The 25,478-nt window shown below is 42.0% G+C and overlaps 1 protein-coding gene across 1 annotated transcript in view; it reads left to right on the top strand.

The window, feature by feature from the left end:
• Positions 1 to 25,478, top strand: part of LOC147022212 (voltage-dependent T-type calcium channel subunit alpha-1H-like) — a 481,200-nt gene that overhangs the window by 415,008 nt on the left and 40,714 nt on the right. Inside the window, exons 22-24 of the mRNA XM_085890488.1 lie at positions 1,299 to 1,425; positions 18,880 to 19,005; positions 23,376 to 23,465. Of these exons, the coding sequence (XP_085746614.1) occupies positions 1,299 to 1,425; positions 18,880 to 19,005; positions 23,376 to 23,465 (343 nt within the window). The remainder of the gene's footprint in view (positions 1 to 1,298; positions 1,426 to 18,879; positions 19,006 to 23,375; positions 23,466 to 25,478) is intronic.

Raw genomic sequence — 25,478 nt, forward strand, 5'->3', positions numbered from 1 at the left:
ATATGTGACTGCTACATCGTGTGACCGTGGAAATACTGCGGCCGCCCTATAATTGCTAGTGGCCGTAGATTTTGTAGACCCCACGGCCGCCGTGGCAAATGTGACTTAGGCCTTACCTCCACCACCGAAGGTGAAGGAGGTTATGTTTTCACCCCTTTCTGTATATTTGTTTGTCTGTTTGTTTGTGTGCAGGATATCTCAAAAAGTTGGGGATGGATCTGGATGAAATTTAGTGGACAGGTTGGGTATGTGACATGAACAAACTGATTAGATTTTGGTAAAGATCTGGATCCGGATCCGACGACTAGAATTTTAAAGTGATTCTTCACCATTGAGAGATCGAGTCAAAAACGATATATTGCACGATATCTGAAAAAGTTGTGGACTGATTCGGACGAAACTTGGTGGACAAGTTGGGTATGTGACAAGAAAGAATTGATTCAATTTTGGTGAAGATACAAATCCGGATCTGGATACGATAATTATTTAATTTTCTAAGTGAATCTTCACCATTGAGAGGGCCAAAAACGATATGGTACTGTATTGCATAATATTTCAAAAATGTATTGGGCCTGATATGTTCATATTGATCAGACATTGCGTTGCAGAGGTATGCGCTTTACCGAGTGCCCTTCTAGTTTTTCATATGTGCTTATATTCACACATAGATTTATTATGCAGATTCTACTGTATGAGGACTAATCAGAGTTATGTTTTCACATAACTTGGACTGCTGCGACAATTCCAACAGGAGAGTTCAGCGGTAGCATACTGAGCTCTGAGCTGTATAGTTTAGATTTGATTGCCAGACTGAATACAAACTGTCAGATTTGGTATTTTGCGAGCAGGGTATTGCATCATAAAGGGCACTGTCCCTCAGATCAACATTAAGGTGGGTTTTCTGTCTGCAAGCAAAAGTTCATCGAAGTTAAAGATCCAACAGCGTTTTTTAGGAAGTGTTGGCGAGTTATCATTGGCACATTGAATAAATTGTAAATTTTAACCACTTTTACTTAAACGTCAGGGCCTGACGAGGTGGTTCAGGAAAGACGGACAAAACGTTACTCGGCCGACCCCACAAGCAGGTAGGAAGAATTGGAACCGTTAAATAAGTCGTCGTGGTTGCGCTGTTGCGATGAGCACATCATACAGCGGTGTATGAATTTTAGTTATATGGGCCTTATCCCAGATACAAGTATCTACTATGAGCTATTACTTCAACAAAAACACAAAATTGAAACAAACTTGAAGCCAATACAGATCTTTATTTATCTGTGTGGTCTGCTCTTGAATGCCAGGGTGATCAGCCGAGCCCCAGGTCTCAAACTTGTGGTTGAGACTCTCATCTCATCCCTCAAGCCCATCGGTAACATTGTGCTCATCTGCTGCGCCTTTTTCATCATCTTCGGGATTCTCGGCGTGCAGGTGCACCGACCTCGCCCACCCAGCCACAGGGGTCCAGGTTCATTGTACCACCATCCACAAGCAGGCACAGACTTGGGTTGAACCGATACATTGCGATTGTCCATAACAGAAGTTCTGCTTTTTGAAACCCCATTGTTAGTGAGTCCATTGGACACCACCTCATTTGAGAAAGCTGCCTGACAAATGACAGAAAATTACGATAGAGCAGGACAAGACACCATCTTATTTTCTGACTGCACAAGTGTAACATTTTATTTAATTAGTCTTCAACTACACTAAATGGAAAAAAAAACTTTTTTTCAATTTATTTTCTTCTTTGAATCGTTTCAAAAAATAATCATATATATACAATTTATACATTCTGCATACAGTGGCAATCATTTGCCATATGTGAAATAAGGTATAATTTTTTGAAATTTCGATACTTATCTTACACTATACTTTGATTTAATCTTTCTTTGGTATGATACTATTCATCGGAATAGTTACAATATTATTAACCTCACCCATTCTCCAAGGGACAACAAAGGTACGTGTGTGTGTATGTGCATGCATCACAGTTGATCAGTGAGTCGGCATCTCGATCAACTTTAACCTTGTGCTCCAAACAACGTAAGCACAGTCTGACAAAGTTTTCTAATGTAACTCACATTTTCCCATCTAATTTCACAATCAGCTGAATTTGTACCTTCCATGTGAATTATGTCCATTTTTGCCACACCTGTTCCAAAGTATTTGTTTTGCAAGACCTATGGACTCAAGAGGAATGTCAAACCTTCTTTCGGCACAATGGGCAAAGTTCTCAAATCTACCCATTAGATTTTAACGGTTACTTTAACGATAAGTGGGGGGGGGGGGGTTGTTTTTTTTTGTTTTATGAATTTCATCACAATTTCCATCAATCTATATCATATGTTCAAATGTGTTCATTCATCTAATCATTTAGAATAAAATGCTGAAATAAAAATATAATTTCATGTAAACTGAATTTTTACACTGCAAAATATTGAAAGGGGCCAACTCGACAAGAAAATTTGACAGCCATTGGCCTCGGTGATTGTTGCATCATATCTCCTGAGTCACACCTGTTCCCAAAGTGATTTGTGTGTCAGTCAGTAAGTGAGTAAGTCTACATTTGTTCTCGGATCTACTGTAATTTATATACCCTGCCGAGGCTCTGCATTGTTTAGTGCTCTGTATTGTTACCCTCACCGGAGGAGAGAGTATTGCATGAATGCATGCGTGTGTATGTGCATGCATCACAGTTGATCAGTGAGTGTGCATCTCGATCAACTTTTGTTGTCTGTCTGTTTGTTTGTCCGTTTGTTTGTCCGTTTGTTTTCTGTCCATTTGTTTGTTTGTTTGTCTGTCCGTTTGTTTGTCCAAATAAAATGTGGTGACGTAGGCCACAAACGCCACCTAGTGGTAGCCATTAGTACATGTTCTCTTTTTTTCAACCGACTGTCTATAAAGTATGTGTTGCACAATTGGAATACGAGTACGTCTTTAAAATACGTACCATAAAACCACACAAACACCACACAAAACAAGGCCTGACAATGGACTGCGATCCTTGATTGCTTGTTCTGGTTACCCAACACACGTTAAATGAAATGTGGGGTTAAGTATTTGGTTCAGCTCCATCCATTCATCCATCTCTCTGTGTACAAGCACCAATTTATGATCAAGGAACAACTTATTTAAATGGAATGTTATATTTTCAACACGAATCGGAATATGAATCGGAAAACGAATCTGCTGTTTAACAGTACTTTGTCTCTGAATTCGACCCGATCACACATGCACAGTGAGGAGTGGAGATGTGTGTGTGTGTGTGTGTAAATATATATAATATATATATATATAAAAAAAAAAATATATATATATATATATATATATATATATATATATTTTACTCTGTTTTAATTGAAACTCATCCCAAACAGGAAAACTTACTCTTTTGAAGGACTTCATAAAGGACTTAAACAACAGGCACAAGTCACTAATGTAACATGTTGGATGAGACGGTGTAATTTACACTGCGTGGACAGTGGTAAAACGGCGGTAAATTCCAGAATTAATATATTTATATGACTTTTAAAATCTTTATTTTATTTAATTTGAATTATATACTCAAACACTGTGGAACACAACTCACCTTCTTTGCACTTCCAAGAACCTCTGGTTTAGCAGTACTTGGACATGTTAAATAAGGTGGTGTATAACGGAGGTGTCTGAACACTGCATGGGGTTTCATGTTCTATGAACTCTCTAGTTGATATTATAAATGTGTTATAATTTCTGCTATTTTTGCACAAGTAATACGTGGATGGCCAATTATATTTTCTGCTATTATTTTGAGAGCTACTGCTTATTGGTATTATTTTGTTAATATTATTATTATGCCACTTTATTAATATGCTGTCTTGGCCATATTGTTGAAAGTTTTACATTAAAATAATTAGAGCTCAGAAGTTTACAAGTTTTAAATATTTTATTAACTTATTTAGAGTTTTGAGACTCTTGAAGTTCACCACAGTAATTGATTGTTTTGTGAAGTGCTGAACCTTCAAATTCCCAAAATGAACACAAATATTATGGCCGGGAAGTTTAAATGTTGAAATGTTTAACTCTCCACTAATACTAAGCTCATTAAATATTTCTTCTGTCCAAAGTCAACACCTAGTAAATCATAATGTTGTCATTAAATGACTTTAGGTCAGTTATGGACTTACTAGGTTTTTTTTGCTTTTTGTCACAAGGTAGTTTTTCTGAAAACACACTCATATTCACCAATCACCAAGCGATTCCCAAGTAAATACACCCCAACTGCATATTTACCAAGGTAAAACGTAGTTATGCCGATAAGCTTTATACTAGGTTTTCCCATGGGGCAAGAATTAGTCAAATGCAAAACATTATTCGTTTTCATGTCATAAAGAAATCTTGTAAAAATTTATCTAAGAGTATAGAGTTTTGATATAAACACCAACATATAAATGTCCATTTCTCAACCGAAGTTAACAACAATGTAAGTATTTGTATTTTATGAAGCATTAAACATCTCGACATTGATACGTACAACGCAAAGAGAACAGATTGTGCTGTATTAGTGTTGACTCACGAAAATGAACACACACTGCACTTTAAATTCCAAATGGCAGATTCCCGTTGGCATATGGTGTTTTCATTTCAAATACGATCTTTCAAAACGTTAAAAGAGCATGGCATTTACAAACTAATTGTTATATCACACTTCGTTTCTGGACATGGCCCTCAACAGCATTTGTTATTGTAGTTTTAATAGAACTAAAATTAACCTTCCTCCTTGGAATTAACAACCATCTATTACCAAATTGAGAATATGGAACCTCAGGCCTTTCTCAACATTTACAAATGTCATGAAGACATGATTAAAATAAATTAGTGATGAAGGTTGAGATAAATCTTTATACAAGCCACCCAGTGTAAAACGTGAGGAATTCAAACACCTTTTTTCTTCCTCTAAAACCTGGTGGTGCCTTGTTACCCTCACCAGAGGAGAGGGTATTGTATTTGGTTCCGTTTGTTTGCCTGTCTCTGTCTCTGTTTTTTGGCTGCACAGAACTTTTGTGTTTTTCTCTGCAACCGCTTGTCGGAATGAGACGAAATTTTCACCATTGGTGCGATGACTCGTGTAGAATGTTTTCATGATAATTACGACGTCATGGGTCATGTGGTGTGGCAGCCATATTGGAAAACAGAAAAATTTGCATCTCTGTATCTCTGAAACCGCACCAAGGAAAACTTTGAAACTTGGCACATAGCAAGTACTCATGGGGAATGAGTGTGATTTTTTTTGATGTTACAGGTGCCCTCGTTATGATATCATAATTACAGATGTAGAACATCACATCCGATCAGTATGAAAATTTTTGAGGGTAATCTCGAGATAAAATGGTCAACACGAAGAAAAAATTCATGACATCATCAGTCACATGATTTTGCAGCTATATTGTTTGGTTTTTTTTAAACCTTCAAAAATCTTCTCTGAAGTGGCTGAACAAATTGAGGTGAAACTTGACACATATGACCGCCTGTCCATGAGGAACAAAAGGTTCACACATTTGATATCACAGGTCACATGGTTTGGCAGCCACATTGGATTTTCCCTAAAACCTATTTATAAAATTACACCACTCAAAAGAGGTCCTGGTGAGGGTCTGCAAACTCTGATTGTTCTTTTTCTTGTGAAGTCTGTCTCTGGTTATGCTCCCCTTCATCTCTTCCCTCTCTTCAAATGGCACCACAGCTGACAACTCTCAGGAGAAGGCCGAATGCTTCAATTCTTTGTTTGCTTCCAAATCTCGTGTCCCCATCTCCTCACCCATCCTTCCCTGTCACGCAAAACTGCGTCTGGACTCTGTGTCTTTTGCACCTGAGAAGGTGGAAAAGGTTCTTTCAACCTTCAACACTGACTCCGCTACCCGACGGATGGGATCAGCTCACGTGTCCTAAAAACCTGTTCTGCTGCTCTTGCACATTCTTTCTCTGCCCTTTTCACCCTGTCATTTACCTGAGATCATCTTCCATTTTCTTGGAAATCCACCAACATCTCTGCATTACATAAAAAGGTGCAAAAACTGAACCCCTTCACTACAGTCCTATCGGCTTACTTCCAATCATCAGTATGGTCATGGAATCACTCATCACAGTTGATATGAAATCTTTCCTTTTCTCCAACAATCTCATCTCAGATCACAAATTTGAGTTGAGACTGTCACTCTACCTTTGACATGCTGCTTCTTCTCATCCAACAGTAGATGGAGGCCCACAGTGTCAGATATGAGATCAGGGCCATCTCTCTGGACATATCTCATGCTTTTGATACAGTCTAACATCCTGTCTTACTCTCCAAATTATCTGCCTTGGACATCCAAGGTCAACTCCACACATGGCTTACTGACTTCCTCCACTCTCTTTGGCAATGTGGGGCACTCAATGGAATCCTTTCATCTTATTTCCCTGTCAAGGCTGGAGTGCCCCAAGACAGTGTACTGTCCCCTATGCTATTCCTGATCTTCATCAATGATTTATATGACTGAAAAATCCTCCATCTATTTGCTGACTCCACCATGTGCTGTGAAGAATTCCATCATCCTTTTGATAGACAATCAGGAGCCTCTTTCCTCTTTTCAGGCCTTGACAAAATCACAAGATAGTCAAACACTTGGAATATGTCTTTCAATTCTGACAAAAAAAAGTTTCTTACAAAACTCACACTCTCACTATCTCTCTCTAAAAGGATCATCTGCAAATCCTCCTATCTACTTTTTTGACAATACTCTTGAGGAAGTTCAGTCATTCAAACTCCTGGGTCTCATGAGCAGCCATGATCTTTCTTGGGCAAACCAAAACTTCAAAGTTAGCCTCCAAATCCAGCTGCCAACTGGGCATCCTCCATTGTTCATTAGCACACCTGAACTCCTATCCACCTACAAGACTCATCCAAGGCTTGATGGAATACTGCTCTCCCCTCTGAGCTGGCACCCTTGCTTCACACCTTGCTCAGCTTGACGCCATGGAAACTAAGGCCTTTAGGATTATTGAAATCTCCTGCGATGAAGCAGAGTCTATGGCCTGATCATTTTGCCATTGAGAACAGGTCAGTGATCTCTGTGTCTTCCACTGCCTCCTTTCTGGTATTGCACCCTCTGCTCTTTCTGTGCTTTGTCTCTCCCCCCTCCCCTTTCTCAAGTTTCTGCAAGACTCACATGGTCCACCATCAACCCCCTTCTGTTAAAACTATCTGAATCTAGGATCACTTCTCACCTCCACTCATTTGTTCCTTTTTTCCCACCTGTGGAATCAACTTCCACACCGTCTTCAATGTCATTATTCCCTCCAAGTCTTCAAGACAGCTGTTCACCACCATCTCAGATCGTCCCCAATCCAAAACCATGATCTCTTCTACCGTCTTTAACCCCCACCCCAACCCCACCCTAATCCCTCTTCCTTCAAAATTTCAAGTTTTGCCTCCTGAGAGTTCCCTTGCATATCCATCTTGTGCACCCCCATGCATCCTCTCCTGCCCCCCATTCCAATCCACACCCATTGTTTGTCTGCCTCACTCTATCTTGGACTTTGGCTCTACTGTTGGTGTTTCCCCCTCTCTCGACTGTTTCGTTTGTCCTGTTGCAACCTGATACGTTTGCAGTGTATTAGTACAAGCTCTTCCACGAGCCTCGACTCTGTATACAATTAAATCTAATCAAAAAAGTAGAAAACACTTGTTTAAATCCCATTTTGTGCAGCTTTTGTTATTTCTTCAAAATGTTCTTGAATTTATCCTTTGTGCCACCTTTTTCACGAGCCTTACACACTGTGAATAAATACAGTGGAGTTCCTTTAGTTTAGAGGAACACTTTGTCACACTTCTGCGTAATTTTATTATAATGTACAATATTTTGGTGGATAATCCCATTTTAAACGACCAACAGCAAACAGTGAAAGATGGATTTATCTTTTTAATAAATAGGATTAAAATATGTTGAGCCATTGAAATGTAGATACCTCGCACCCGCAAAGTGAAAAGTGGGATTAAGCAATTGGTTCAGATCCGTCCGTCTGTCCCTCTGTCCATCATATCAGTTTATGATCGAGGAACAACTTATTTAAATCAAATGTTATATTTTGAACATGAATAGGAACATGAATTGGAAGGCAAGTTTACCATTTTACCGTAACATGGCTCAGAATTTGTCCTGACCGCACATGCACAGAGAGGAGTGAGATAATATATTTTACTCTATCTATCAAACAAAATTGAAAATCATTCCAAATAGGAAACTTGCTGTTTTTAAGGATGCCATAACGGTCACATAAAACAGGCACGAAGAACGAATGTAATGGATATTGGATATTGCTATAATAGACACTGGGTTAAATGGCAGTAAAACCCAGAATTTATTTATTTATACACCTTTCAACCTTTTTAAACTTGACTTAAATTAAATTATAAACTTGAACACTAGAACACAAATTGCTTTCATAATACTTCCAACGACCATGCCATATATCAATGTATGGCATGTGAGAAGGTATAGTATTGTGGTGTGGAAGAGGTCACCCATATGGCGATGTCCGATGTCAATTGGCGCTGCTATGGTGATTAATAATACCTACATCTCCTAAACTGCGACTCAACACTGTTTTATTACAGTGTTTGAGGGTGGTTTATAAGACTGCTTCAGTCATGCTAAACTTCCAGGTTTTTTGTAACGATCTTTAAAATCATTATTTTAATAAAATTGAAATATATCCTTGAACACTGCATTTGGTATCATGTTCAATGAACCCTCTAGTTGTATAGGTGGGAGAGGGGCATGGGAGAGTGGGGAGTGCTACTTTTGTAGGGGAGTCCTTTAAGTATAGTGATTGCCCTGCAGAATAATTTGAACACACTTATTTCTAAACAAACTTTGTTTTACCGATCCGTGATACAAACATTCAAATAGACTACACATATAATAGTGTCTGGTAGCATGTCCTTTGGTATCATCTCATGCTTGAACCCATGAATCAATGATTTTCTGTATGACCTCCTGATCCAGATTTTTACCAAATATGGAGTAGATTTTGTTGCAGCTCTTGTATATTATTTGTCAAACTTCAATTTTATCCCATCTCCCAATCCATACGCTCCCAGACATATTTGATGGTATTCACGTCAGGACTCTGTGATGTTGAGGGAAAAAGATGCAACCCACTCCATCTCTTCCATTCAAAGGTGGTTCAGGGTGTACGTCATGTGGCACCATTTTTCTCCAGTAAACATTTTGCATGCTGCAAAAGGACTCACTGGTATAGTAGTAATATATTTTCTTTTTCTGTTAGAGGGTTCATTGGAGTATAATATGTTATTGGTTGGGATAAGGGATGACATGAGATAATGGTGCACCACCAACTTGAAGCCCTGGAGGGAAGAGTGTCATTGAACAACCTCAGGATGGCCTAACTTAGGTGCCTTGCAAATGGCCTAAAACAAATTGCCTTGCTGGTATACAAGCAACCCTCTTATATAATATGGTGGTAAGAGGTGCTCAGTTGGGGTAGTGATAGTTTCTTTGATACCAGCAAGGCATTCTGCAATATGGAACACATTTGCTACAGGAAGACGGTTACACATGGCATACATCTAAAACCACCTCTGCCGAGAGGAGACGAAGAGGGCTACAGATTCTTGCTTGGGTCCCACAGAGTCCTGACATGAATGCCATCAAACATCTGAGAACATGTATTGAGAGAAGCAGAAAAGCTGACCTCTAGCATGCAATATCCAGATGCTGCAACAAGTTGTACTCCACATTTGGCAAATTCCGCATCATTGATTTGTTGCTCCATCTGCAGGTAAATAACATGCTAGGATATATTAATATGTATTATTCATTTGACTGCATTTGTATTACAGCTTATTAAAATAAAGTTTTGTTTATCTTCAGGTTGTTCACTTTATTCTGGCAAGGTATTGTATAGGGAAATTTTGATTGAACGACCAGTGCACAAAACGTGTCTGATTATTTTCATGTGATTCTCGTGTTACATTATATCAAGTTGGTTGAAGTGGAAGGAACTTTGTTAAAATCAAATTAAATAACAAATGAGATACTTTCTTTTGCCACTTAAAAATATTTTTCCTAATATGTTGCCAACCTCTTCTTTTCAATATTGTCGGTCATTGTACAGTACTTGAAGAAGTGTTGGTTCGTGGGTTTTTGTTACCTCCGTCACCAAAAGTGGATGGAGGTGATGTTTTCACCCCACGTCTGTTTGTCTGTCGATTTCTGAGCAGGATATCTCAAAAAGTTATGGATGGCTCATTTGTAGTGGTCTCAATCTTATGCTCCTCCAGGTTGGGAGTACATGGGATTCTGGTGAAGACATTAACCAACTCCTGGATTTACTCCCTCTGCCTTGCTGACAGATCTTCACTGATGTTGGCATCCTTGTGTGTCTCTCCATCAGCCCTGGTTCTCAATTCCAGCAAGTCTTCATTCGCCAAGACGCATTCTTCATCACAATCTAGCTCTGGGCCGATGACTGCCATACCGGCCACATCCAGCTGTAACGTGATATTAGCTGCATTGTCAGCTCTCTCATGATGCAACTTCAAAAGGTTGACATGGTAAATTTTGGTCTTGCCTTTGACACAGATTTTATAGTCCATCCGGTTGACTACTTCCTGGACTTCATGCAGTCCTTGCCATCGGAGTGTCACCTTGTTGTGCTCTGTTGGTAGCTGCAATAATACTCTGTCTCTAACCTTGAACTTTCTCTCTGGTTTTCTTATCATAGAAATGTTTCTGACTGTTTGGTGCTGCATGTAGACTCTCTCTCACCAGTCAGCAAGTGTCCTCCAGACGATTATGCAAGTCAAAGACATATATGTCTTTGAGGCACTATGAACCTTTGACGTGTTCTCTCCATTTCACAGTTCCTTCAACAACTGCATGGTCCTCTTACAGTTCTTCCGTGGAGTATCTCAAATGGTGAGAACCCAGTACTTGCTTGAGGTACCTCTCTGTAAGCAAATAGCACCGCCTGCAGGTACCTGTACCAATCACGTGGTCACTCTTGACACATCATGTTCCTGAGCCTGCTCTTCCTTTGCAGCCGCTTGCTGTTCTTTAACCACCGTCTCTCCCTTCAGTCGGAGCCGCTCGCCTCGCTCAATCCACTTGTCGAACTCCATGGCAGATGGATGAGTGGTCAATTTGTACTCAGATCACAACTGCAGCACCATGGCTTATGCATAGTCTTCCTCGTCTGCTGTTTCTCTGACACCGTTAAGCTTTTTACCACTGATGGATCCTGTCAGGTTGCCAAATGTTGGGGGTGTATGCACCTTTGAGTTTCCTTCCCTTTGTTGTACGTATGTTGTTTGTGGTGCAGAACCCAGCTCGTTCTCTAACGACTGCAATCCAAGTTTTGCGAACGTACTGGTCAGCAACCAATCAAATGGATCTTTGTCAGTTGTGGTCTGTGACCTCTGAGTGATGTTACAGTGACCACATCAACAGCGTAATGTTTTTGAAACTTGTATTTCAAATAAACAGACACAAATTCAAATGAGAAAGTTAACCATTGCAAACAATGTTCAACTCCTATTTCTGCATTGAGTTGTTTCCGCCCAGTGTCCCTGTCCTGCCGGCTCAACTCACGCGTGTTCACCTGTCGAATGATCACATCCTGTTGCACCGTTCTCTCTTGTACACTGGCCCATTCAGGATGATTGAAGAGCTCAAAGGAATTCTTTCCAAATACACAATATTAATGAGTTTTATCGACCTGATTATAATCAGCTCCACACGTTAACAACCACTCTGGACATTAACACCTCGTTTACTCATCAGAGTTAAATCGGGCACGACGGGGACAATCAAAGCCCATGTCTTGTCGCATGTCACCCGTCTCTCTACACTTCCCTCTCACGGGTTTATATGGTAACACAGAAGGGTTTATATGGTAACACAGAAGGGTTTATATGGTAACACAGAACGATCCCGTGCCTTCCAGCAAATGTGATTCTCGTCCACACTGGAAGTTTCGTCTTTGAGCATTCCAACATCTTCTGGAATCTCACCAGGCAGTTTACAGTACAATACTGCCATCCACAGTCAACATTCATTGCATCAAACATTTATATTACAATTCACCAATTCGTGCTCCAGGAAACTTATAACATGTAACCGTCCATTTAATCGTTCATTTATAGGCATTTACTAATGCTTATCCACAAACACCACAGCATCTAGCTTTTAATTGACAGTAATATATTGGCAAAGACTGCATCCTGCACAACACTTTTGTCATGTACGTGGAAATGTGGTGAGAGATTCAATCACAAGGCACATCCAGATTTGTTTCACCTGCAAAATCCTTTCACTTATATGAATAAAAATGTTTCCATTTGATTCTCACTGTGCAATGTCTTGTCTGGAGCCTGGTGTTGGCTTTGTGGTTAGGGTGGCGGCTTGGGATCCTAGGGTCCTGAGTTCAAGCCCCGTTGGCCGCTGAAATAATACACCAGGGGGTTGACTCAGTCTGTCATCCTTCCGAGGTCGGCAAAATGAGTACCAGTTTGTACTGGTAGAGGGTCAGTGACATCTGCATCAGTGACACAGTCGTGCTTTCAAGAGATGATAGCTACCCCAGCACCTAAGCTGCCATACACAAGAAGAAGAAGAAGAATGTCTGGTCTTATGAAAATATGTTGTCCTTGTCATCAACAAAAAGCCTGGTGTTGACTTCGTGGTTAAGGTGGCTGGCTTAAGGCCTTGAGTTTGAGCCCCTGTTTTCCACTAAATAACACCAGGTGGGTTGACTCAGCCTGTCATCCTTCCGAGGTCAGCCAAATGTTTACCAGCTTACTAAATGCAGGGGGCACTTCATCAGTGGAACAGATGCGCTCCCAGCAATGATGCAACCAGCAGCTATAGGCTGCATATATATTTTTTTGTATATATTGTCCATGCTTGGATAAGAGCTTACACACAGAACATATAAGAAAGGGAGCAGGAGACAAGAGGGGTGGGAGAGGGATGCACAAGACTGTCGAGAACAGAGACATGAGGAGATCTGTGGAAGGGAGAGGGAGAGGGCAGGGTACACAGGGTAAACAAGATGGACACTACAGGGACTTTCAGGAAGGAAAGCAGGGAATTTGAAGGAGGTGGGTTGAGGGTGGAGTAATGGGAGTAGAGAAGATCATGGTTTTGGATGGGGGAAGATATGAGGTAGTGGTGGTGAACAGCTGTTTTGAAGACCTGGAGGGAAGAAAAGTGGGATTGAGGAGAGTGAGGGAGGTTGGTCCAGAGGTGTGGAAAAAATGAGGAATGAAAGAGCGAAGGTGAGCAGTAATTCTTGATTTTGGCAGTTTCACCAGAAAGGGTTGCAAACGGACTTTGAGCACCCTGCAGAAATATAGGGGGCAGAGCACGGACAGAGCGGGGGGCTAAGCTGGAGAGGAGATGGTAGAAGACAAAGACCACCGACCTGCCTGCGGTGAGAGAATGAAAGATCCAAAGACTCGAGTTCATCACGGGAGATACCAATGATCCGAAAAGCCTGGGTTTCCACAGCGTAAAGCCGAACTAGGTGTGAGACAGGAGCACCAGCCCAGAGGGGAGAGCAGTACTCTATCAGGCTGTGGATGAAAGCATTGTATGAGGAAAGGAACTCAGGTGTGCCAAGTAAGGACTTTGCATGATGGATAATGTTCAGTCGACGACTGGCTTTGGAGGCCAGCTTGGAATTGTGGCTTTCCCAGGAAAGATCATGGCAGATCGTGAGACAAACAAGATTGAATGAAAAGTCTTTGCCAAGAGGATTGTTGAGAAAGTAGATGGGGGTGAGGGGGTGGGAGTGGGGGAAGGTTTCCAGATGGTCTTTTTGGAGAGACACAGTGAGAATTGTGATTTGTCAGGATTGAAAGACATGTTCCAAGTGTTGGACCAGTTTGTGATTTTATCCAAATCTGTAGAGAGTGAAGAGGTTGCTGCCTGCTGATCTGAGGGATGACAGATGGTACGGCAGAGGGTGGAGTCAACAGGAAAGTGATAAAGACGATTTTCCAGATAGTCAGAGAGATCAGTCATGAAAACCAGAAAAAGAACAGGGCCCGCAACACTGCCTTGAGGAACTCCAGCCTGGACAGGAAGAGGGGATGAGAGAGCCATGAAGAGCCACACGTTGACTGCGCGAGGCGAGGAAGACCCTGAGCCATGAGTGGAGATTGCCTTGGATACCATAAGAAGAGAGTTTGGTGAGTCGGGCAGGGTGCCAGACCGCATCAAAAGCTCATGATATGCCGAGGGAGATGGCTCTGATTTCATATTTGGCATTGAGGACCACCATCCATTGTTGGGAAGGCAGAAGCAACATGTCCAGGTTTGAGTGACCTGGGCTAAATCCAAGTTGATGATTGGAAATCAGGTCATTGGAGAAGAGGAAGGATTTAATGTCAGAAGCGATAATGGATTCCATGACCTTGCTGATGATTAAGAGCAGGGTGGTTAGTCTAAAATTGCAGGGATCTGTTTGTGCACCTTTGTTATGCAGAGCGGTAATGTTTGCTGATTTCCAAGTAGATGGCAGATGAACTTCAGCAAATGAGAAGGAGAATAGAACAGAGAGAGAGGGTGATCAAGAGCAGTAGAGCAGGTTTTTCGGACACGTCGTCTGATGCCGTCTAGACCGGTTGCAGAATCAGAGTCTAGGTTTGACAGCAAACTCTCCACTTTGTTGGAAGAAAAGGACAGAGTCCAGGAACAGCTGGAGTAACTGGGTAAGGTAGGTACAAAAAGTGATGGGTTTTGGACACAAGATTTAGCTGCAAACACCAAGTTTAGGCATTCAGCCTTTTCACGTGCAGTATCAGCAGTGCGGCCATTTTAGGTAAGGGAGGGGATGGAGGGGGAACATACACCAGAAACAGATTTGATTAGACGCCACCAGGATTTGGAGGAGGGAGAGAGGTTTGATAGTTCAGACTTGAGATTGGAAAGATGTTGTTTTCTGGCTCTCCTGAAGGGAGACACACATTTTTTCCGAGCTTTGTGGAATGAACTGAGATTGTCTTCCGTTGGTTGTGCCTTACCTGTGACGAAGGCAAGTTCTTTCAGGACAACTGCTTCACCACAAGTTTCAGTGTACCATGGGCAGGAGGAAGGTTATGACAACAAAAAATGAGATGTGTTAAATCTGTGCATGAGAGAAGGCAAATTAATTTGAAATAATTCCCAGGATGAGTTGATGTCAGAGAAAGTAGAAATAGGAAACCAGTCTCGAAGTTTGATGGATGCTTGAAGTCCCTGCCAGTCGGCCTGAGTGAAATGCCAGACTTGTTGGTGCTGAGGTGGTTCTCTAAGAACAGCCAGAGAGATGTTTGCTTTGACAAGGACGTGGTCAGATGAACCAATTGGAGCAGAATAAAGAACAGCAGATATTTTCAGGGAAATTGGTCAAAATCAGATCCAGAAGAGATGGAGTACCGTTGACTGAGATCCGGGTCAGGAAATTGACAGATTTTGTCAGTCCCAATGAGTCACAGAAGTCTTTTGCTGAAGTGCCGTGGAAGGTGAGGGAAGTACCCACACCCAGCTAACCGGCATGATGATTATTGACATCACCACATATCAGGAAGAGAGAGTTGGGATGATTAGTATATGAAATAATCATGTCATAATGTCAAAAGAGGTTGCGATGGCAATCCATAAACGGATTGTGGTGTTGTATTGTGGTGTCATTCCTTCCTGCCTTATTTTGTTGATTTTTTGGAATTCCATCCCTACATGTTTTTGTCGTTTTAAAAAAGTTTTTTTTCTAACTTGTTTAACTCTATTTTCCCCATCATCCAGTAAATTCTGTTTCAAAGGGGTCAATGATGTCCTCATCCAGTCAATTATTTTGAGTGGAACCCGAACATGAAGAAACCCCAACCCCCAACTGCTTCAATGATATATCTCACCCAAGTCCCTACACTCATTCCCTTCATATCCTGTCCAATATTTATGTCCCTTTTGTCTCCACTCAGACATTCTGCTCCCATTTTGTGCTTCACTTTTTTAGTCATCAATTTATTTTTTATACCAACATGGCAGAATCTTTCTTTACCCTCTCCTCCTCTCTCTGCTCCTTACCTTCTATTATATCCCCATACTTGTATATCCTCCCAATCTTCCTCCCCTTCTCTCCCAAAGTCCACTCACCTCCTTCCCTTCTCTTTTCATGCTACATTATCTTCCTTTCCTCAATCTTAATTTCCGCAATTTACTCCTTATCTATGAATACACAATAAAAAGATACCTCCATTGCTATCTGTTGTGTCACTCACTTAGTCAATGATCCGGGTCACTGCAGTGATTCAAGTCTTTATTCCGTCATTTCCTTTTCTCCATGTTGCTTTCTCCACTCCTTTATGAGCATCCTCTCGTACCCTCTTCCCTTGTGTTCCTTTTGTCAATGTTGGCATTTCCAATTCCCTCCCCTGTGTTTGTATAATATAAATATGTATTATAAAGTGGTCAAATGGAGATGTGCACTACCTGCTCCTTATGTAAATATGTAATCATCTATTTACATAAGGAGGAGGTACTGCATGATTTGCTTGAACAATAGTACGCATACGGAATATGGAAAAGTGAATAGAATGCTCTTTTCAATAACCAAAGCCGCTCACTGACTGGGCATCCTCTGTCATGCAAAGTCCTTCCTTGGCCCACCTGAGCTGATCACAGACAAAGCTTTTGTCTGCAGCCTGATGGCATACTGCTCTCCTCTCTAGGCTGGTGCTCCTGCCTCTCACCTTTCTCGGCATCATGCTGTGGAAACCAAGGCATTTATGATCATTGGTATCTCCCGTGGTGAGGCTGAGTCTTTGGGTTTCTCACACTCTCACCGCAGGCAGGTCAGTGGTCTTTCTGTCTTCTACCGTCTCCTCTCCGGTCTAGCACCCCCCAGCTCTGTCTGCGATATGCCCCCCTCCCCCCAAAAAAATCCCACAAGGATTTTCCCACAAATCCCACAAAAAATCCCACAAAAAAATCCCACAAATCCCACAAAAAATCAAGATCTGCCAGCAATCATCTTCTGGTAAAACTACCAAAACTACGAATCACTGCTCACCTTCACTCTTTCATTCCTCTTTTTTCCTGCCTTGGGAATAAACTCCCACACTCTCTTCAACCCCATTCTTCCTTCCAGGTCTTCAAAACAGCTCTTCACCACCACCTGGTATCTTCTCCCATCCAAAACCATGATCTTTTCTACCCCCCCCCCCCGCTAATCCACCCCAAACCCAACTCCTTCAAATTCCCTGCTTTCCTTCCCAAAAGTTCCCTGCCGTGTATGGTCCTGAAAGTCCCTGTAGTGTCCATCTTGTTTTCCCCGTGATCCCCACCCCATCCCTCTTCCTTGCAAGATCTCCTAATATCTGTTCCCCGCTGCTTTGGCCTTCCCTCTCCTGCCCCTTTTGTCTCCTGCCCATCTTGTTGTGCGTTGGTGTTTGCTCTCATACGAGCCTCGACAATGAATACAAAAAAAAACAACCCCCAGAATGACCCCCTTTTGAAGTCAAAGAAATATTTCACTCTTTCATTCTTCTTTTTTTTCCCGCCTCTGAAACAAACTACACTCTCTTCAATCCCACTCATCTCTCCAGGTCTTCAAAACAGCTGGTCACCACCATCTCATGTCATCCCCCATCCAAAACCATGATCTTTTCTGCCCCCGTTAATCCACCCCAACCCCACCTCCTTCAAATTCCGTTTTCCTTCTGAAAGTCCCTGTTATGTCCATCTTGTTTTCCCTGTGTACCCCACCCCATCCGTCTCCCATCCACAGATCTCCTATTGTCTCTTCCCCACTATTTTGTGCTTCCCTCTCCCACCCCTCTTGTCTCCTGCCTTGTTATGTGTTTCTGTGTATTAGCTCTTACACGAGCCTCGACATGGAAAACAAAAAAAAAGCATTAGCAGACCGTTATGCGCCCTTTTCCTTCATAAATTACGCATGTTGTCGTATCTTCCGCTCCACGTTTCCTTGCCATCCATGACGGAGACTTTACGGCAGACAGTGAGTTTGATGGGAGAGTTTCTCACTCTGTGCATGTCTAAATGGCATTCAACAGGTGGTGATGTATTGTGATTATATTCATTTTTAAATCCGATTTTAATTTTTTTTTTAATGTATATCTACAATACCCAAGAGAGAATGTCGCTTTATTCCGTTGGAATCATTCATTGTAGTTGCTTCAGCCATAATTGTGCTTGGCTGGATGACATTTATGAAGAATTCGATGAATGAACAATTCAGCGATTTTGCGAACTTTCATTTCAGGTACTTTAATGATGTTTTCTGACATCTTTTTCATTCTTGTTAGTTATGAAAACTTTCGAGACTAAAGGGTATGGCTGTTAAACGCATACGACTTCACTCTATAGTCGCTTTTCAGCATATAATTTTGTACACATTTCATGGGGTGGCCATTTCCCCCCCCCCCCACACCATCCCTACACATGGAGTACTACTGTACTCCATGATAACTATATGCTTGTGCAGTATATAACCTTGACGGGTAATCATCACCACACTTGCCGCCAGTCATTGGATTTTCACTGTTTCACCGTCTTTGTTATCGCATTTGCTGCCATCTTGATTTAAAGCAAGTGCATTGAACTCGGAAATGCATGCTTTTGGGTATTGTTTTCCAATACTTTTAAGATATAATTCCTCAGAAATTATTCATCTAATGCATTGCTCTGTCACTCTTAATTAAAAGTGAAGATCAAATTATGAAACTGCACACTTAACATTAACATAGATCATATACACCATTGATATTACACAGACATTATGATGTAATGCATCATGTTTGCTCTCATTTTAATTCTGGTTGCCCTTCTTTCCCTGTAACAGCTGTTCAAAGGGAAGTTTTATCACTGTGATGGCATGGACATACGTAACATCACAAATAAGTCAGACTGCCTTCAGGCCAGTTACAAATGGGTCAAACACAAATACAACTTCGACAACTTAGGACAGGTGAGTTTTGTCTGTCATAAGGTGGTTTTGTCATTCGCACATTTATGAGATAATGTCAGGTTGTTTACCACTTTTGTGCACTGCTTTCTATGCCATTGTTCATCATTAGCCTCACTCCGAAGGGGATGTGAGACCATTGCAACATGTTTGTGTGTGTGTGTGTGTGTGTGTGTGTGTGTGTGTGTGTGTGTGTGTGTGTGTGTGTGTGTGTGTGTGTGTGTGTGTGTGTGTGTGTGTGTGTGTGTGTCCTCCATAACTCCGAAACAATGAAACCTAGCAGCCTGAAACTTTGCATGCATACCAAGGGTACTCCAAGGAAGAGCATGAGTGAAAATTGGGTGTTTTCGTTCATGAAAACACCCCTTTTGAAGATCATTAACGGCACAAAAAATTGCCATGCTTCCGCTTTGTCTCAGTTCACTAACCTGCATTTGATTTTTCATTGATTTATTTTCTTTCTTTTTTCATTAATATATTTGTTTTCAATTATGGAAGATGTCCGATGATTCTGTGAATTTTTCCGGTGTATCGCCTTCGATGTCTGTCGGCAGACAAAATTACCGTGCTTCCCAACTGTCTCAAGTCGCTCACTTGCATTTTTTTTTTCATGTTTGTTTTCATTTATTTATATTTTCATTTACAGATGTTTTCTGATGGTTCTGTGATTTTATCCAGTGTATCGGTTTTGATGTCCATCGGCACATAATTTCAGGTTTCTACATCACTTGGAAGGTACCAATCATTAATAACTGTCAGTGAGTCAGTGCTGAAAGCTCAACAGATGACGGGATTGGGGCAAAGCCTTCGGGACCCCCATTCTTTGATGATAGGAGGAAGACCACGGGGTGACCTTCCCGGGTCAGATTGTGATAGTGCATGGCGTGGTGGTGCTGAGGTGTCGTCCACAAGATGGCGGTCTCCTTGGGTTAACCTGAAGCATGTCCCTTCGGGTGGGTGCCTGGAATGTCCTCTCCTGAAGAGGGGATGATCACCATGTCTCTGTTATCATCTGAGCTCAAGCATTTAAACATCGGTATTGCAACACTCTCAGGTTTGCAGACCCGATAGTGGCTCGATCATGGGAGGTGGTTACACCTCCTATTGGTATGGTCACTCTGAAGGTTACCATGCCTAAGGGGTTGCTGTCACTGTGTCCAATAAGCTGACTCCAATGATAATTTAGGAAACACCGGTCAACGAGCGTTTTGTGAGACAAAGGATGCGTTACTCTGTGTCATTTCCATGGTCTCTGTATATGCTCCAACTGAGGCGAGTGATCGTGCCGTGAAGGATCCATTCTATACCATGCTCGAGTCTGGTTGGTCAGTGCACCAGGCGAGATACTCTTCTCGTCTTGGGGGATTTCAATGCATTGACGGGAATTGATCGGGATGGTTATGATACATGTGTTGGTCCCCATGAGTCTGGAACTGTGAACCAGAATAGCACTAAGTTCCTTGATTTTGCAAGAAGTCATGGACTAATGGTGGCTGGGTCATTTTTTCATTGCCCAAAGGCTCATCGCTGGACTTGGTATTTCAACGCTGGCAAAGGAGATTGACCATGTGCTTGGTGATGGTCGCTGGAGGATGATCCAGAACAGCAGGGTCTACCGGAGTGCTCAGTTCCTCAATACCGACCACAGACTTGTTGAGGCAACTCCGAAGTTGCAGCTTAAATCTGGGAGAATGCTACGATCCCAGCCTAGGCTGGATGATGGCAAGCTCAAGGATACGAGGGTAGCTGAGGAGTTTGCGAACATACTGAGTGGAGAATTGGGGAGTCTGGGTGCTTTGGGGATTCCTGAAGAGTTGTGGAGTGCCTTCAAGACCACCATTCTTGATGTTTGAGTGGATGTCTTGGAACTCACTGTATGGCAAAGCAGAATATTTTCTCTCAAGGGACACTGGATACCATTAACAAGAGTTGCAGGGCCAGGCTTAATGGCAGAGCTGAGCTTTTTAGGGAGTTGAGGCTTAAAACTGTGTGTGTGCTGAGGGTGGAGAAGGAGGCATACGTGCGAGGAATCTGTGAGGGGGTAGAGCGATACCTGTGGTCAAGTGATTCTTGTCCTGCTTACAGGGGAATTTGTACACTGCATTCCTCCAAGCCTGTCCCTCGGTGTATTGCAGCTCAAGTGGAGGGTGGTGGGCTCTTGACAGAGGAGTCCGAAGTGAAGGCCCACTGGGCCGGTTCCTTTGAGCGGCTGTACCAGGCTGAACCACCAGCTGTTGAGTTGGATTTCAAGGGTGTGACTATCCTTATTGCTCACCCTCAAATCAACTGTGATCCACCTTTGTTTGTGGAAATACAGGCCGCGGTGAACCGGTTGAAGTGGGGTAAAGCTCTTGGGATTTGTGACATCATCGCCAAACTTCTCAAGGCTGGGGGAAGTGCTGAACTCATGTCGTTGCATGCAGTTCTGTGCTCTACCGGGAACATAGGCATCATCCCAACTGACTGGAAGAAGGACCTTGTTGTCCTTCTCTGGAAAGGGAAGGATGATCGCCAGCACTGCAACAACTACTGAGCGAGGGGTGATGCTGCTCTCAGTGCCGGGCAAGGTCTTTGCTCGGATCATTCTTGAGAGGGTTCGCCACCATCTGCTTGAGCACCAGCATCCAGAGCAGTCAGGCTTTACACCAAAGAGGTTATCGATGGGCCGTATCATTGCCCTTTGGGTCTTCATGGAAGGCAGATGAGAGTTTCGGCAGGAGCTGCTTGCAGCCTATGTTGATCTCCACAAAGCGTTTGATTGAATGAAACCAGGATGCCCTCTAGAGGACTCTTGGTCTTTGTGGGGTGCCACCAAAACTTTGCTTTCTCCACCATTTAAACAATCCTTCGCTGCAATCTTTGATCAAGTTTTCTCTTGCAGCCATGTCCGGGGAGGTTGGCTCCAGTGCCATGGGCCTTAAACTTCCTGATAACATTGCGTACCATGGACACAGGAGCATCAAGGTCTCTGGAGATGAACCTGTAGCCTTAAGATTGTCCATGCTTGGCTACAATCTTGTGTCTGACCTCCTCGGACAATTCTCTGGTTTTCTGTCTTTTCTCCTTGCTCATTGCGGTACACAGTGACACAAAACAGCATAATGACTCATTTTCTCTGTTCAAACTGGTTGAATGAGTGATTTTTATATTGCAGACACCTGCAACTCACCACAAGTGAGTTCTATCCAAAGTAAATTAGAATCACCTGCTTGAAATCTAATTATTTCTAACAACTTCTAAAAGATGCCAAAAATATTATCCAGGCCCTTTCAGGATTTCTGTGTGGAATAAGCTAAGATTTAGTCATTTCTTTTCAGCTTTTTTTGTTTTGTTCCACTGCAAACCAAAGAAATACATTTGTGGACACCACAAGGGTTTTTAATTTGAACAATTTTCTGGAAGAAATGGTGCATTATTTGAAAAAAAAAAGTACAAGGGTGCCAATATTTATGGCCACAACAGTATATGTAATGTATGTATATATATATATATATATATATATATACATATATATATATATATATATATATATATATATATGTATATACATATACATATATGTGTGTGTGTGTCTGTGTCACTGTCAATTTTTCTTTGTTCTGTATGCACAGCCACATCATTTACGTTGCAAACTTAAGTCTTGGGATACAAATGCAAGTTTGTGTTGGAAGTAACATAAACTATATGGCCGTGGCATCACACGAGGGTGTGGGGGACATCAGAGGGAATAAATTATCTTTATAAATGAGTACCGTGTACTCGCCATCACCTGGTGGTGTTGGTAAACTTTCAATTTCCATTCAAGATAGGCGTTACAATTTCCTTTTTTACCTGGACAACGCTGAGGTTAAAGCACTCTTAGCATGGGTTAATGTATTCTCCTTTCCTCCCCCCCCCCCCCAAAAAAAAAACTGGACGTGTTTGTCACTGCCTGTCATCCTGTATGAGACATTTCTCACAGGGACGGACATCAGGAGGAACGGGGGACAAATTGGGGGGAGTGGGACGTGAGGACAGGGAGGGTGTAGGGGTTGAGTTTTTAAAGCACTCTGTGCATGGGTAAATTTGTCTTTCTTACCTTCTCCTACTCACTCAAGATTTTTGGCTAACAAGCCAACTAATTGGTCCACCATCGAAGCAATGGTTAGGCTCTGCTGGCATTACAATAAAGGTGTCTTCAAAGTTGCATCAATCCAATATTTTCCACAGCAACAGATGTCTGATGTGAATGTCATTTGATTAATTATGATGATGTTACAGTTCTTACCTGACATATTTTTCACATTTTTCACATTCCAGTTTTGTAATCCGATTGTTTGATGAACCAACCAAGCCAACTAACCAACATACCTCGTATTCACCTGTCATCACAGGCGCTGATGGCTCTCTTTGTCCTATCATCTAAGGATGGATGGGTGAACATCATGTACACTGGGCTTGATGCTGTTGCAGTGGACCAACAGGTGCTACACCAAAGTCACTTGGTGCCAGGGTTGTTCAAGGAATAACACATTAATTCCTGTATTGTCAAAACTTGATGTGATTACATTTAACAGAGCTAGCAATTTCCAGAGGTAATCAACACTCCATCCTAGTTAGCAGTTTTATTGCTGCCAATTGTAGTGCTTTTAATCGGTTTATACAGTCCAGCAAAGCTGTAGGGCTTTCAGGAGATAGGAACGGAAAGTGTATTATTACATATTTTTGCTTTGATTTTCAAAGTTAGTTCAATGGCAGTTGAAGTGTGTGTGTGTGTGTGTGTGTGTGTGTGTGTGTGTGTGTGTGTGTGTGTGTGTGTGTGTGTGTGTGTGTGTGTGTGTGTGTGTGTGTGTGAGTGTGTGTGTGTGTGTGTGTGAGTGTGTGTGTGTGTGTGTGTGTGTGTGTGAGAGAGAAAATAAATACAGAAATATTCCAATAGGCATTCGTTTTAAGTTATCCTCTGTTTGTGCTGTTAATCCAGTTCGATTAAAATGCACATATGGCTTCCAGCAAAAAGTGCTGTTTCTTTCAGAAAAGAGAAAAAGTAATTTTTTTTTCTTTTATTTTAATGGTAAGAAGCATATTATGTATTTTCCTCCTTCCATGCAATGTACGACATGAGGTCCACAAAAACCGGCCTATAAATGTTTTTCATTTCAAAAACATTCCCACAGACTCAGTTGACCACTTCTGCACAAAGGAGTGAGATAATAACCCCAACCTAAGGAAAATATAGACTGCAAGAAATATGGGCCCACAGGTGAAAAAGTGTTATGCCGGACCTCGCTGCTCTCAGATAACTCCGACAGTCCTAGGCATCTATAAAAAGACCACAGTTGTCGTCCGCAACACTCAACTCTGGCCGGATCCTCATGTCCAGTGTCAGTTTACCGCACCTGTGAGATGACTGCCGCAGATGGGGAACCGTATCAACGGCCGCACAACAGATGTTGATTGGCCGAGCGAATCAACATTACGTCGCCATACCTTATCATCCATTAGAGACTAATTAGCCTTGGGTCTAACCAACGGATGGCTGCACACGATGGTATGTGGCAGGAGAGCAGCTGTCGGTGAGGCAAGTTGAGGAGCTGTGATATTGTCGAGCAACGAGGTGAGGCAACCGGGTTTAAACGAAGATGCGTAGAAGCATGAGGTGAAAGGTGCTTGTGCGTATGGCAATGAGAAAGACAGGAAACATAATTGAAAGGCTCTGAAGGAGCAAGCAAGGTGAAGGGAAGAGAGCAGACAAAAGGAAAGTAAGAGAAAGACAGAATGAGAAAGACCAAGCGAGATACCCAAGTGAGAGAGAAATAGAGTTGTGAATAAGAGAGTTAATAAAGCGAAACAAAGCAATAATTCTGCGAAAAACACAGCGATAATGAAGTGAAACACACCCTTCTTTGTTGTCAGATATGTATTGCTCTTTTTCTTCCTCCCAACCCGTGCTGTTCTGCCTCGTCACAGCTCGCCATTGGCTAACTCACAAGCTTTCCACGAAAGGGGAGGTCCTACATGCCTGTCATTTTCTGATGATTGATTGCTTTCTGCCACACGCACAATTTCAGCACCCGGAGTTGGCATGGCGGGTCCGTGTGTGGTGTTGCACATGAAATGGTTCGAGTCCAGGATGTAGAAAGAAAAATAACATGTTCTTTAGCTAACGAACATTCGCAACACATATCTATCCACATGAATACGATATATCATAATGGCTATACAGAATACTCAGGCACAACTAGCTTTCATCTACAGTATATTGGATGCACTTTGTCCTACTTGGGCGCTCACAACCATCACGGTATTTTTTAGTATACCTTTCATTGCCTTCATAAGATTTAATTTTTGGTTCTACTAAATTGTGAGTGTGAGCTTACAAGTTAATAAGACATTGGCAAGTACAGGTCATCTTGCCCCTGTCAAATTGGCAAAAGGGAATTTATTTTGGGATGTGCACATAAGCTCACTCTATCCTTTCAATATTAATTTATTTTATT

This window comes from Eptatretus burgeri, chromosome 8 (genome assembly GCF_056783735.1).
Source record: "Eptatretus burgeri isolate ZD-2024b chromosome 8, Ebu_testis_v1, whole genome shotgun sequence".
NCBI classification, from domain to species: Eukaryota; Metazoa; Chordata; class Myxini; order Myxiniformes; family Myxinidae; genus Eptatretus; species Eptatretus burgeri.